This window comes from Aquarana catesbeiana, linkage group LG10 (genome assembly GCF_042186555.1).
Source record: "Aquarana catesbeiana isolate 2022-GZ linkage group LG10, ASM4218655v1, whole genome shotgun sequence".
NCBI lineage: Eukaryota > Metazoa > Chordata > Amphibia > Anura > Ranidae > Aquarana > Aquarana catesbeiana.
In genome coordinates this window covers 207,069,794-207,084,371 of record NC_133333.1, presented here as the reverse complement: position 1 = coordinate 207,084,371, position 14,578 = coordinate 207,069,794, and the positions used below count along the sequence as shown (strand labels likewise).

Below are 14,578 nucleotides of genomic sequence, written 5' to 3'. Positions count from 1 at the left end.
TGTTCCAAGTGCGTTTTTGGTGTGTTTTTGGTGTGTTTTTGATGCAGTCCAGTGAATTTTCCCCCTTTTTTTCCCCTTTAATCTTAAATAAGAACATGGGTGTTCCAGTGCGGTTTTGGTGCGTTCCTGTGAGTTTTTGATGCTTTTTACAATGTTCCAGTACAGTCCAGTCCAGGAAAAATGCATGTTCTACTTTTTAATCTGGAACTGGAACGCACTGGAACTGCAAGTACTGGTGTGAACTATGCCATTGATAACCATATAACCTACTTTCTATGCATTTTTGATGCAGAAAAAAAACGCACTGGACCGCATGTGGTGTGAACTGGCCCTAAGAGATTTCTTATTTCAAAAAAACATTTCCTGGTCCATGCAAACAAAAACAGAAGATAGTTATAAAATGAAATTATTTATTTAGAAAACTATATATACAGTATATAGAAACAGTGATTCAAGCAATATAAAAATCAGGAAACTGGAACAATAACATAAATTCTAACATGGGAAAGTAGAAGTGATCTTCCTGACATCTTCTCATCCTGATAGAAATAGTGACAGAAAATCTATTAATATTGTACTAAATCTCAGTCCCATCATGTCATCAGGATGAATTCTGGGGGAGGTCTTGCTCCTGCTGTCCCCGGTGGTTCTGGTTCTCCGGGTTGGACTCCTGACCTTCTCCTGGGCTCTGCTCATTGGTGATGGTGATGGATCTCTGTTGGGCAGCGGGCAGTGCCAGGCGAGGTGCCCAGAAGTGGAGCCGCCCGTTCTTGGACATGGAGCACAGCACATCCTCAGGATTCACGTCTTCCGGGAGCTCGGCTTCTCTGCGCCACTCTCTGTATTCCTGGAAGAAGCCGCCATTCTCTGTCTCCCTTTTCTTGTCGGATTTTCCCGCCACGATCAGTCTCCTTCCTTCCGTCCTCACTGTCAGTTCTTCTGGAGAAAACGGACTCACGTCCAGGGAGAGCTCAAAGTTTTCCTTCTCATCTTTGCCCTCGGTGGGGGATTTGTCTTGAGGGGCGGTGGGGTGCCTGCTCTGAGCCCCCCTCCCCCTCCTCATGTCCGGGTCATTGACCAGGAGATGGTAAGTCTGGTGGAGGCGCTGCATTCTCCTCTCCATGTCGCTGCTCACGCTCAGCATGTCGTCTTCCAGCTGGCGGAGGATGAGGTGTGTGGCGGTCCAGTGGGGGAGCTCGGGCTGGTGGTAGACATACACAGGACTGTGCGAGGACTGGAGGAGGCTGAGAGGGAACATGTCGCTCTGCTGCTGCTTTTCCTGGAGCTTCTTGTCACAGTTCAGCTGGAGGCCGTCTGCCTGTGTGTCAGCGTCTGCTCTCTGCTGCTCGCTCTACTGCAACCTCTCCCAGCCCGACTCCTTTTATACTGCCTGAGCCACTTCTGGACCCCTCCATGTGCTCTCTATATATGGAGCCAGAGGGAGGGGCCTGGGGGACACATCATGAATAATACGAGGCGGGGCCAGGAACTTCTGAGTGACGGCTGGAACTCTGTACTCTGTGCTGGAGATTGCTGGAGAATTCTGAGAAATTTCTGTGATAGAAAGAAGAAAAGAATATACTAGAGGAGTGTAGATAGCTGTATACTGAGCACCCATGATGGAGAATAGAACAATGTATATATTGTATATATAGATCAGATACACACGGTGAAGCTGATCTCCAGGACAAACAATATACACAGCATAATTACCATTTCCTAAAACTGCCGAACAAGGCTGGGAAATCCCTTTATTTTGTACAGACAACATTTTTCAGAGATTGTTGGCGAGACCTAATGGTGGTTGGTGCTGGAGGATTTTTGGGGGGCATGGGTGGGCCTCAACAGATCCGCACTTACCCTACGGATGGAAAACTCCAGTGGCCACAGTTACCCTGGTGCCCATGCCCCGCAGCTTTTGTGTTGACCCGGTTTTCTTTCTGGGTTCTGGATCTTTTGCCTCCTGTCCTGATTTGCCGGGGCAGGAAGCCGGAAGCCGAGTGTTCATTCACTAGTGAGGCAGTAAGTGGGCTTAAGCACCATATAGCCATATGGTGTGACCAAATCCCCAAATTTTTTGAATATGTTCAAGTGTTTTAAATAGCCTTGCAGGCTTTAATGTAATTTTTGTATGTTTTCTCTGTAATCTATTTTGTTCATTCGCTGGTCTCGTAGGTTGGGAGAGTTCGGGGCACATGATGATATCATGAAACAGGTCAATTGGGGCCTCAGGCTCTGGTCACGCGTTTGTGAGGGGGTGTCGGACCTGGTATAGACTTGTTGGTCCGGCGCCCTGCACAGTGCACGGCCAGACACACAATGTTTGGTTGTACAGGCTAGGGGGGGTGGATTGTGTGGGCTGGGGGTGGTGGTGCCCCTGAACCCGTTGTGGACCGGCTGCCACTGGTGAGTCCTTCTTGGGAAATGATGGAAGAGTCATTCCACTCAGAATGCTGATGCTCCATGTAAGACTTTATCCAATGTACTAACCATTTGTCTACCAAGGTACGTTTATAAACACCATGGTAGACAAGTGGTTAAATCAAGCTCACAGCTACTTTTGCGTCTCTGACCTTGATACTGGCTTTAAAAGATGGCAGATGGCTTTCCAATAAAAGTGATCAGATGACCCTTGCAATTTTTCCCAGGCTCCTCCCAAGCCACCTAGGTGTCCGGGACTGTAGGAAACAGTAATTATGGAGAACTCAATGAACATACATTCCCTGAGACCACCTGCGATCAATAACCATAGAAGCAATGTATATTAAATCACTTCCGCGCTAACAGCTGTCATTTCATGGCTAGTGTAGCATTGGAGGGCATCCAACAGACAGAGACCCAATGTTTTCATAAGGAGTACCTGTCGCTTTTCCCTTCTATCACTTAGGGGGCTTCTTAGCCCCTCTTGTGATGGCAATAAAGTAACAAAAATAAATAAAGGTAAAGAAATTGTATAAAATAAATGAAAACTATTACAAAAAAAAAAAAAATGAAAGCACCCTTGTCACCCCTGCACACACCCCATGTAATAAGCACAGCATAGAGGAAGCATGTGTATGTAAACATCAATTGCATTACACATGAGCCGTATTGTTGGGAACGTCAGGTTGAGAGCAAAAATTCTGGAGTCATAGTTCATAGTTCCCTCTAAACTTATGATCTGTAAGGGCTAATTCACACTAGTGCATTGATCTGCATATTACCCATAATGCAAATAAAGAACAAAAAGTTTGCTTTGTGATTTATGTTTTCCCTTACAAGCACCTATACCAGCCATGTTAGCATTTATTGATGTTGATGAATTTGGGGCACACAAAACCTGCACGTATTCAGGCACACAAGATCCTGTAAAACTCAAAGCAAAAGGATTACAAGGATAATTGTAAAAACGGTCTGTGGCTAGAGCAATAACAATGATTTGGGCTGTTGTGCTAGACACCCTGTTTACCAAAAAATCTCTTCAAAAATCTCCAAAGCACACTCCAAAAATGAATACAGGAAGTCCCAGAGTTACGAACCCGTTAAGGACTGTAGGTTTGTTCGTAAATGAAATCTGTTTGTAAGTCGGAACACTGCTTGTAAGTTTAACTTCCGCCTGTGCGGGGATGTGGGATGTTCCGGAGTCCGCCTGTGGAGGGATGTGGGATGTCCTGGGCACTTCTGGGGCTCTGCTGGCTATGCAGTACATGAAGTACTGCAGTGTGAAATGTGGCTGCTCAGAGGTATCCAGGACCAGTGTGGAGCACAAGCAGCCGGCATTGAGGCCGTTCATAAGTAGGAGTCGTTCGTAAGTCGGGCCTTCGTAAGTCGGGGACTACCTGTATGTCTAAAACGTGTAGCACCCTCTACCTACTCTAGGTAGGTGCTAGAGTGAGGATTTTGTAAGGGAAACTGTCAGTGCAGATACATTTGGGAAGGCCTATGCTTCAGGCTAGGCCTGCTTGTTTTGATCTGGGGGGCAGGGAGTGGTTAGTGTAGCAGTGGGTGTGACCACCTGTGCTTTAGTTCTGAGGCGCCTCCCCTGCTTCCAGGAAGAATGTTCTGGAAGAGGGGCAGGGCCTAGGACTGGAGTGGCAGGCAGCTCATGTGAGGAGCTCTGACTAATCCCCAACTGGAATTGGCAGAGGGCAGGCCTCCCATATAAGCTGAGGTAACAGCCCACTGGGGGAAGTTGTCGGCCGGGAGACTTGGAGTAGTTGGAATAGTCTGCATAGTGTTATGCAGGGGAAGTGACTGTAGATACTATGTGTACATCAGTACTTCACAGCTCAACCTTTTGTTCTAATTCTTAAATATGATGGCAAAGCAATTGTTCTATGGGCATCCCATATTTCCTTCCCCCAACCAAGTTATATCCCCAATAAACAAAACAACGCAAATGACTGTTCATTGTTTCAGAAGTGATAGTTGGAGCTGTGCCAGAAGGGTGACATGGTGGATGTTAGATACTAGTAGCAACCAAGCGCTACAAATGCATAGCATTTTAATGCACGCTAAAATGCGTATCAACACACGTCAAAACACACATCAACGTACAGTAGGTGACCGCGATATTGTGTCAATCTCGCTGCTGGTTTATCAGCGAGATTTGACACCTGCGAGCCCCATTGAGGGAGCCAGCGCCCAACTAGCTCGCATCATCGGGAAAGGAAAACTGTTTTTTCCTTTTGCGATGAGTGACAGACAGTGCTGATAGCTGTCTGGTATGGATCATGAGGGGGAACAGCGCACCAAATTTTAAATAAAAAAAACGGAATGGGTTCCCCCCAGGGGCATACCAGGACCTTAGGTCTGGTATGGATTTTAAGGGGAACCTCCTACACTGAAAAAACTGCGTGGGGGTCCCCCCAAAATCCATACCAGACCCTTATCCGAGCACACAGCCTGGCCAGTCAGGAAAGGGGGTGGGGACGAGCAAGCCCCCCCCCCTCCTGAACCGTACCAGGCCGCATGCCCTCAATATGGGGGGTGGGCACTTTGGGGCAGGGGGGCGCCCTGCGGCCCCCCACCCCAAAGCACCTTGTCCCCATGTTGATGAGGACAAGGACCTCTTCCCGACAACAGGCGGAGGGCTTATCGGAATCCGGGAGCCCCCTTTAATAAGGGGGCCCTCAGATCCCGGCTCCCCACCCTATGTGACTGAGTATGGGGTACATCGTACCCCTACCCATTCACCTGGGGAAAAAAGTGTCAATAAAAAAACACACTACACAGGTTTTTAAAGTAATTTATTAGGCAGCTCCGGGAGTCTTCTTCCGACTTCGGGGGTCTTCTTCCGACTTATCCGCTCTCTCCGGCCTCTTCTCCCGGTGTCCGGTTCTTCTCCCGCTCTCCGGATCTTCTGCCGGGCTCCTCCGCTATCTTCTGCTCTTTTGCCGCTCTTTTGCTAGCGGTGGCCCGGTCTTCTCCCCCGTCTTGTTCCTTCTTCTCTTCTTCTGATGTTGACACGACGCTCTCTCCCACTGTAATGCTGTGTGAGCGGTGAACGGGTTCGTAACTCTGGGACTTCCTGTATTTGTTTTTGGAGTGTGTTTTGGAGATTTTTGAAGAGATTTTTTGGTAAACAGGGTGTGTAGCACAACAGCCCAAATCATTGTTATTGCTCTAGCCACAGACTCTTTTTACAATTATCCTTGTAATCCTTTTGCTTTGGGTTTCAACGCATGTTGATGTACAGTACCTGACCGTGAGAATGTGTTTCCAGCGCGATCCCATCGCGCTGGTTCTCGGCGACAGGGTACTGTGCATCTTGCGCTGGCTCGCTCATCGGGAAAGGAAAACTGTTTTTTCCTTTCGCAATGAGTGACAGGCAGTGCTGACAGCTGTCTGGTATGAATCATGAGGGGGGATGCCATAAGATAAATGGAAATGTGTATCCATTTACCCTGCATTTACTGCAGGTCAGTGGGAATTCAGCCTAATGGTTTTTAAAGTGTCACCTATTGAGAATTTTCTGTACAATCGTTTTTTTGTGATTCCACGAGCATGCGCAAGACTTGACATGTTTGGTATTTATTTACTTAACACAACCCTATCTTTTATATTTTGCCAAAAATTGGGTATAATATTGTATTTGTACTAAAAGGCATTTTAGAGTATTATTTTCCGAAGATAAACATTTGATAAATATTGTATTTATTGGCGTATAACACTCACTCTTTCACCATGAAAATTGGTTGCAAATAGCGTGTGCGTGTTATACGTCAATACTTCAATTTTAGCTGCCTCGGGGGGGACAGGGAGGGGGGCGGGACAAGTGCCATCAGATTACATACAGTGAGAATCTCCTGTTTACTTGGCGGCTTCTGTAATAGGAAGTCCCGTCTCCTGGGCTGCCATTGGACCACTGTTCTGTCTATCATAGGAGATTCTCACTGTATGTAATCTGTCGGCGCTCATCCCGCCCCCTCCCTGTCCCCTCTAGGCTGCAGATGGGCATTGATCAGGCTGCACTGATGGCAATGGTGAGGCTGCTGCATTGATGGCAATGGTGAGGCTACTGTATTGATGAGGCTGCATTGATGGCACTTGTGAGGCTGCAGATGGGCATTGATCAGGCTGCATTGATGGCAATGGTGGGGCTGCAGATGGGCACTGACCCTTATTTTGCTTCAAAGATCCTTATTTAAAATTTAAGTTTTTTTCCTGAAACTTCCCTCTTAAAATTAATGTGTGTGTTACAGTATATGCCGATAAATACGGTAACTGCACAAATATTGTGTCATATAAAAATTGCAACGCCCACTATTTTATTCTCCAGGGTTTCTGTTTTTAGAAAGTATTTACTTCTTTAGGGTAAATTCTAGCCAAAAAATGCAGATTTTAGTGTGTGCAGAAAATTTTAAAAAATTACCCGCATAGACAAGTGGTAAAAGCGGATTTCCAGCCGTTTCTGTGTTTATTAAACGTCAGCAGCGCCAAAAACTTACCCGTATTTATCGGCGTATAACGCGCACAGGCGTGTAACACACACATTCATTTTAAGAGGGAAGTTTCAGGAAAAAAACTTAAATTTTAAATAAGGAACTTTGAAGCAAAATAAGGGTCAGTGCCCATCTGCAGCTTCACAAGTGCCATCAATGCAGTCTGATCAATGCCCATCTGCAGCCTCACAAGTGCCATCAATGCAGCCTCATCAGTCCACATCAATGCAGCAGCCTTACCATTGCCATCAGTGCAGCCTGATCGATGCCCATCTGCAGACTAGAAGGGACAGGGAGGGGGCGGGACAAGCGCAGACAGATTACATACAGTGAGAATCTCTTATGATAGACAGAACAGTGTTCCAATGGCGGCCCAGGAGACGGGACTTCCTATTACAGAGGCCACCAAGTAAACAGGAGTTTCTCACTGTATGTAATCTGACGGCGCTCGTCCCGCCCCCTTCCCTGTCCCCTCCGAGGCAGCTAAAATTGAAGTATTGGCATATAACACGCACGCGCTATTTGCACCCAATTTTCATGGTGAAAAAGTGAGTGTTATAGGCCAATAAATACAGTACTTTTAATAAACACACACTCACCTGTCCCAGCGATGTGGCTGCCCAAAGCCTTGGTTCTCTCCCCAGCTTCTCCCCGGCGCTGGCATCACTAGTGTGGGCACCCGGCTGTCACAGCCGGTGCGCACTGTGCATGCGTGAGTTGTGCTGCGCGTCCTGAATGGCCAGACAGTCTTCTGGGACCTGTGACATGTTCCAGAACATTGCAGGGAGGGAGGGTGAGAGGAGAATTTCTGCTCGAGTCGCCTAGGTGGCGTGAACGGAAGTGGGAGCTGTCAAAACTAGGTACCCACCCCCCCCCAACAAAAAAAATACATGTCAAATGTGGCATGTCAGGGGGTCAGGAGTCCTTAAAAGCGAAAGTTCTACTTTTGGGTGGAACCCTGCTTTAAAGTGTAATTGTAAAAATAATTTGGCCGATCCTATGCTCATCTGCAACTCTCAGGCACTATTGTTCACTCTCACTGTCCACGATCGAATGAAAACAGAAGCAATCCAACTAACAGTATGTACACTATAAAGCTGGCCATACATTATTCCTTTTTTTTGTTGAACCAGCGGGTTAAATAAAAAAAAAAAAAGAAAGGAAACAATTTCTCCATCCACATTAATTGGTAAACTGCAATATGTTACTGTTTTGTTTTTTGATTCAGATACACTTTTAATAAAACATGAATGCAAAAGCAAAAAAGTTAAACTACATTTTAAAAGGGTAGTTATATAATGTTTGGCTGAGTGTGTCTTCCAGAAACGACTACAGAGGAGACTGGGATGATATAACAAAACCATAAAGTACAGATGAATAGAGAGAAGATCTACGTAGTATAAAGAATTCTCTGGCAATCTCCAGCTGTCACCTTGCTCCCGCCCACTAGTGTTGTAATCCTCAAGGTTTAGGTTGGCCCCTCCCCCTCCTCCTCCTATCTCAGAATTCTCCAGTAATCTCCAGCACAGAGTACAGAGTTCCAGTCATCACTCAGAAGTTCCTGGCCCCGCCTCGTATTATTCATGATGTGTCCCCCAGGCCCCTCCCCCTGGCTCCATATATGGAGAGCACATGGAGGGGTCCAGAAGTGTCTCAGGCAGTATAAAAGGAGTCGGGCTGGGAGAGGTTGCAGTAGAGCGAGCAGCAGAGAGCAGACCCTGACACACAGGCAGACGGCCTCCAGCTGAACTGTGACAAGAAGCTCCAGGAAAAGCAGCAGCAGAGCGACATGTTCCCTCTCAGCCTCCTCCAGTCCTCGCACAGTCCTGTGTATGTCTACCACCAGCCCGAGCTCCCCCACTGGACCGCCACACACCTCATCCTCCGCCAGCTGGAAGACGACATGCTGAGCGTGAGCAGTGACATGGAGAGGAGAATGCAGCGCCTCCACCAGGCTTACAATCTCCTGGCCAATGACCCAGACATGAGGAGGGTAAGGGGGGCTCAGAGCGGACACCCCACCGCCCCCCAAGACAAATCCCCCACCGAGGGCAAAGACGGGAAGGAGAACTTTGAGCTCTCCCTGGACGTGAGTCCGTTTTCTCCAGAAGAACTGACAGTGAGGACGGAAGAAAGGAGACTGATCGTGGCGGGAAAATCTGACAAGAAAAGGGAGACGGAGAATGGCGGCTTCTTCCAGGAATACAGAGAGTGGCGCAGAGAAGCCGAGCTCCCGGAAGACGTGAATCCCAAGGACGTGCTGTGCTCCTTGTCCAAGGACGGGCGGCTCCACTTCTGGGCACCTCGCCTGGCACTGCCCGCTGCCCAACAGAGAACCATCACCATCACCATGGAGCAGAGCCCAGGAGAAGGTCAGGAGTCCAACCCAGAGAACCAGAACCACCGGGGACAGCAGGAGCAAGACCTCCCCCAGAATTCATCCTGATGACATGATGGGACTGAGATTTGGCTTCATCACAGATCACATTCTTCGATCTTTTACTATTCTATTCTTTTTTTGTTTACAAACTTTTTTAATTGAGGTTAAATTGTGGTACAATAAGAGGTTTCAATTACAGTAAAATTAACATATAAAGGTTATTCAGTTATATAATTATTGAAAAATAGACAAGTAGAAAATATATTGATACAATCTATCAAGGGTTTTGTACAATAGTGTAAAGAATATATAGATATAGATATAGATAGATATGAATGATGAAAAAATAAACAAACATAGAAATATCAATTTGAACTAATATCTCTATTCAATTGTTTGCATTTCTGAACAATACATCTCCAAGTGAGAACCAAGAGTCCCATTTTTTATTATAAAATTGTATAGAGTTTTATAATACGTGAAAGATTTTTTTCCATCTGGTTAATGAAACTAATTCTTGTTTTTAATTGATTTATCGGTATTGAGGGAGATTTCCAGTGATAGGCTATGAGCCAATGAATTGGTATACATATGGTCTCATATAAGGTATAGACAGTCATTTGATTTTTAGTGAAAAATAGACATTTATGAAGTGTGAGATTTTATTCTATTTTATTACTATCTATTCCCACCCTGAGATGCAACTTTATTTTATAATTAACTCTTATTTTGGTCTTGTTATTTGTTTTATACAATCTCTTCTTTTGTTTTGTAACATATTATTTTTTAAATAAATGTTTAGATGCTAATGATATTGTCTGTTTTGATTTGTATGAAACTGTATAATGGGATATGAGATGAGGTGTTAGGGAAATGGTCCTGACTAGAGGAGGATAGTACTGACTATGAATACAAATGATAAATATTAAAGTGGAACTTCAGCCATATCTCTTTTTTTTTCTTTTTTTTTTTTCCATAATGGGGAAAATCTGTAAGGTTTTGTTGCCTCATTTGACTATATTGCAAAAAAATTCTCTTTTTCTTCTCTAGGAATGTCTGTCATAGGGATAGTAAGTGAGAGAACACACACACTATTAAAAACCTGACAGACTTTCCAACTCTTCCCCATAACAAAAAAAAAACAAAAAAAAAAACATTTTGTATGGAGTTCCACTTTAACTTGTGTACCAGTCTGTATATCCCCAATTCATTACCGGGCCACTTTTCAGTGCTGTAATAGTTTGACTGACAATTACTTGGTCATGCAGCACTGTACCAAAAAAAAATAGATATTTATATTTATATGATTTTTTTTTTGAGAAACATAAAGCATTATTTGGTGATATTAAATATGCTTCAAGTTTCTAATTTTTTAACTGTATAGGTAAAAAAAGGTCAACATTTAAAAAAAAAAAAATTTTCTTTTAAGTTTCTCTTATATAAAAATATGCCAAATGATGTCTTTTGGGAAAGTAAACACCCTAAAGTAATTGCAATTGAAATGAAAATACATGCTGGTGATGAGGGGGTTAAAACACGGAGTTTAATGATTGTGCACTAGATAAAGGGTATCATGAATGTACAAGTCATACATAGAGGGAGGAGAAAGTGAAGGGGTTAATGTACAGGTCATATACAGTGCGAAGATGGAAATTAAGGGGTTAATGTACAGGATAACGGAGGTGAAGGGGTTAATATGCAGATCACCACAGAGACAAGTTTGCAGGGCATGCTGAGACTTGTAGTTCCACAGCGGTGAGATGTATTTCAGGCTCATCCTTAACACATACACATTTAACAAACTTTACCTTATTTTTACACTGGAATAATTGCTCATCATTTGGAGAGATTACCTCACTGTGCATTTTTATTTTTTTATTGCCTGCGGGGCTCTTCCATAACATGACTATTAAGAGCAAAGAGAAAGATCAAGGACCCGCCCACTGGGAAGTTCCTCCACCAACTCCAACTTTGCAGTCCCTGTCTGCTCCTCCCTTCTCCTGTATTATTCATTATGTATATACAGACTCTTCCCCTTTACTAGAGATATACAGAGAGCACATGGCTGGAGGGCGGATCTTAGCTGCATTGATGTTCCAGTCTGTACAGTCTGGATTAGAAGGCTGGGTAGTGATTTATGGATGAGAAGATTAAGACAGACTTTATATGGGTAACAAAATAAAGTAGAACTCCAGATAACACTCTTTGTGCATTTACAGCAACAGTTCTTTTTTGAGTTTTGTGATAAAGGTTTTACAGAAGTGAATAAAAGCTGATCATTGTAAGCACCCCTGTGCTATTATCAGACTGCATTATACAGTATTGGATATTTTTGTGTTCATATTACAGAGGAATCCAGAAAACTGACCGGATGATAAGGACTCAGCTTCACTTTATATAAAACATTCCTATTCATTCTATAAATCAAATATTAAGAGATTTCTTATTTCAAAAAACATTTTTTAAAGCATGCAAACAAAGAACAGAAGATAGTTATAAAATGAAAATATTTATTTAGAAAACTATATATACAGTATATAGAAAGAGTGAGCCAAGCAATATAAAAATCAGGAAACTGGAACAATAACATAAATTCTAACATGGGAAAGTAGAAGTGATCTTCCTGACATCTTCTCATCCTGATAGAAATAGTGACAGAAAATCTATTAATATTGTACCAAATCTCAGTCCCATCATGTCATCAGGATGAATTCTGGGGGAGGTCTTGCTCCTGCTGTCCCCGGTGGTTCTGGTTCTCTGGGTTGGACTCCTGACCTTCTCCTGGGCTCTGCTCATTGGTGATGGTGATGGATCTTTGTTGGGCAGCGGGCAGTGCCAGGCGAGGTGCCTGGAATTGGAGCCGCCCGTCCTTGGACATGGAGCACAGCACGTCCTCGGGATTCACGTCTTCAGGGAGCTCGGCTTCTCTGCGCCACTCTCTGTATTCCTGGAAGAAGCCGCCATTCTCCGTCTCCCTTTTCTTGTCGGATTTTCCCGCCACAATCAGTCTCCTTCCTTCCATCCTCACTGTCAGTTCTTCTGGAGAAAACGGACTCACGTTCAGGGAGAGCTCAAAGTTCTCCTTCCCGTCTTTGCCCTCGGTGGGGGATTTGTCTTGGGGGGCGGTGGGGTGTCCGCTCTGAGCCCCCCTCCCCCTCCTCATGTCCGGGTCATTGGCCAGGAGATGGTAAGTCTGGTGGAGGCGCTGCATTCTCCTCTCCATGTCGCTGCTCACGCTCAGCATGTCGTCTTCCAGCTGGCGGAGGATGAGGTGTGTGGCGGTCCAGTGGGGGAGCTCGGGCTGGCGGTAGACATACACAGGACTGTTCGAGGACTGGAGGAGGCTGAGAGGGAACATGTCGCTCTGCTGCTGCTTTTCCTGGAGCTTCTTGTCACAGTTCAGCTGGAGGCCGTCTGCCTGTGTGTCAGCGTCTGCTCTCTGCTGCTCGCTCTACTGCAACCTCTCCCAGCCCGGCTCCTTTTATACTGCCTGAGCCACTTTTGGACCCCTCCATGTGCTCTCCATATATGGAGCCAGGGGGAGGGGCCTGGGGGACACATCATGAATAATACGAGGCGGAGCCAGGAACTTCTGAGTGACGGCTGGAACGCTGTACTCTGTGCTGGAGATTGCTGGAGAATTCTGAGAAATATCTGTGATAGAAAGAAGATGAGTGTACATAGCCGTATACTGAGCACACATGATGGAGATTAGAACAATGTATATATTGTATATATAGATCAGATACACACGGAGAAGCTGATCTCTAGGACAGACAATATACACAGCGTAATTACCATTTCCTAAAAGAGCTGAACAAGGCTGGGAAATCCCATTATTTTGTACAGACAACATTTTTCAGCCATTGTTGGTGACAGGGCTTTTTTTCTCAAACAATAGGTGCAGGAAATAAACCATGAACCCCCCAAAACCCCTCCCCCCACATACACCCTCCAAATCACATCAAATAGTGGGTGTGGTCAATCAATTTTCACAAAGAGTAGGAGAGTCTTAACCACTTCAATACCCAGCCATAGTCAAATGACGGCCACAGATGGGATCTCCCATCCTGGGTGGACGTCATATGACGGCCTCGGCTTTCCGCCGCTACTGCGGGCCCCCAGGGGCCCGCAGAGCGGCGATCGGGGTTCTGTTGTGTCCCTCGTGACACAGCCGTTCCCCGATTGGGGTATTGAAGCGGCGTCGGCGTGCGTCGGCGGAGCGTCGTGAGTGGCGGACCTGTCACAATGCAGAGCGGCATTGGGAAGCGGCGTGCACGGTGTCCGCGCGTGCCTCCAGTGGCGCGCAGAGCGGTGATCGGGGCTGAGGCTTATCCCTTGGATACAGCTCAGCCCCGATCACTGTTGCCAATGAGATGGCTCTTCACCACATGACCGGCTGTGTCCAATCACAGCCGGTCACTAATGTAAACAAAACATACAGTGTAACTGCTGTTGCTGGGTTCTCCTCTTCACACACCGATCCAGTGTGAGGAGGAGATCAGCTAACAGTGAGTTACCTATTACATATATGTACTACTGTGCCCAGATTGCCCCCCTAAATAAAGAGTACCTGTCATTTAGAGTACCTGTCATCAGGAGTACCTGTCCATCAGGAGTACCTGCCACCTCACCACCTGCCACCAGAGTACCCGCCACCTCAACACCAGAGTACCTGCCACCTCACCACCGGCCACCAGAGTACCTGCCACTAGAGTACCTGCCACCTCACCACCTGCCACCAGAGTACCCGCCACCTCACCACCTTCCACCAGAGTACCCGCCACCTCACCACCTGCCACCAGAGTACCTGTCACCAGAGTACCTGTCACCTCACGAGAGTACCTGCCACCTCACCACCTGCCACCAGAGTACCTGCTACCAGAGTACATACAGCCAGTCAGCCACTATGTCCAGAAAGGTGTACACCCCAGAAGAGGCATACCAAATACTCAGTCTGACCGATGAGAGCAACGGGGAGCTCTCACCGCTCAGTTCTGATTCCGATTCTGGTTCTGGTTCGGAATATGAGCACCCCGAAGGCAGCACATCAGGATCCGAATCAGAGGAGGAAGCAGTCGATCCAAAAAGACGATGGTCTGAACACCAGGCAGCTACCAGCAGTGCCAGCGATGCTAGACCCCAGGAGGAGGGGCCCAGTACAAGCGCTGCTAGACCCCAGGAGGAAAGGCCCAGCATAAGTGCACGCCAAAGATTTAGGGCCCAAACCCAGCTTCCAGATGCCTTGGCCAACCCATTGTGGCTGCCTTCTACC

General features: G+C 46.1%; 3 protein-coding genes across 3 annotated transcripts; 1 reads left to right on the top strand and 2 right to left on the bottom strand.

Annotated features, from left to right (window-relative positions):
- Window positions 1-394: 394 nt before the first annotated feature.
- Window positions 395-1,778, bottom strand: LOC141110121 (heat shock protein 30C-like). The gene has a single exon (XM_073601337.1). It carries the CDS (start codon window positions 1,256-1,258, stop codon window positions 602-604), a length of 657 nt encoding a protein of 218 aa, XP_073457438.1. The 5' UTR covers window positions 1,259-1,778; the 3' UTR covers window positions 395-601.
- A 6,774-nt stretch (window positions 1,779-8,552) lies between these two features.
- LOC141110120 (heat shock protein 30C-like) lies at window positions 8,553-10,112 on the top strand. The gene has a single exon (XM_073601336.1). The coding sequence runs from the start codon at window positions 8,713-8,715 to the stop codon at window positions 9,367-9,369; it is 657 nt and encodes a 218-aa protein (XP_073457437.1). The 5' UTR covers window positions 8,553-8,712; the 3' UTR covers window positions 9,370-10,112.
- A 1,741-nt stretch (window positions 10,113-11,853) lies between these two features.
- LOC141110119 (heat shock protein 30C-like) lies at window positions 11,854-12,750 on the bottom strand. Its single transcript, XM_073601335.1, has one exon. The coding sequence runs from the start codon at window positions 12,659-12,661 to the stop codon at window positions 12,005-12,007; it is 657 nt and encodes a 218-aa protein (XP_073457436.1). The 5' UTR covers window positions 12,662-12,750; the 3' UTR covers window positions 11,854-12,004.
- Window positions 12,751-14,578: the final 1,828 nt, after the last annotated feature.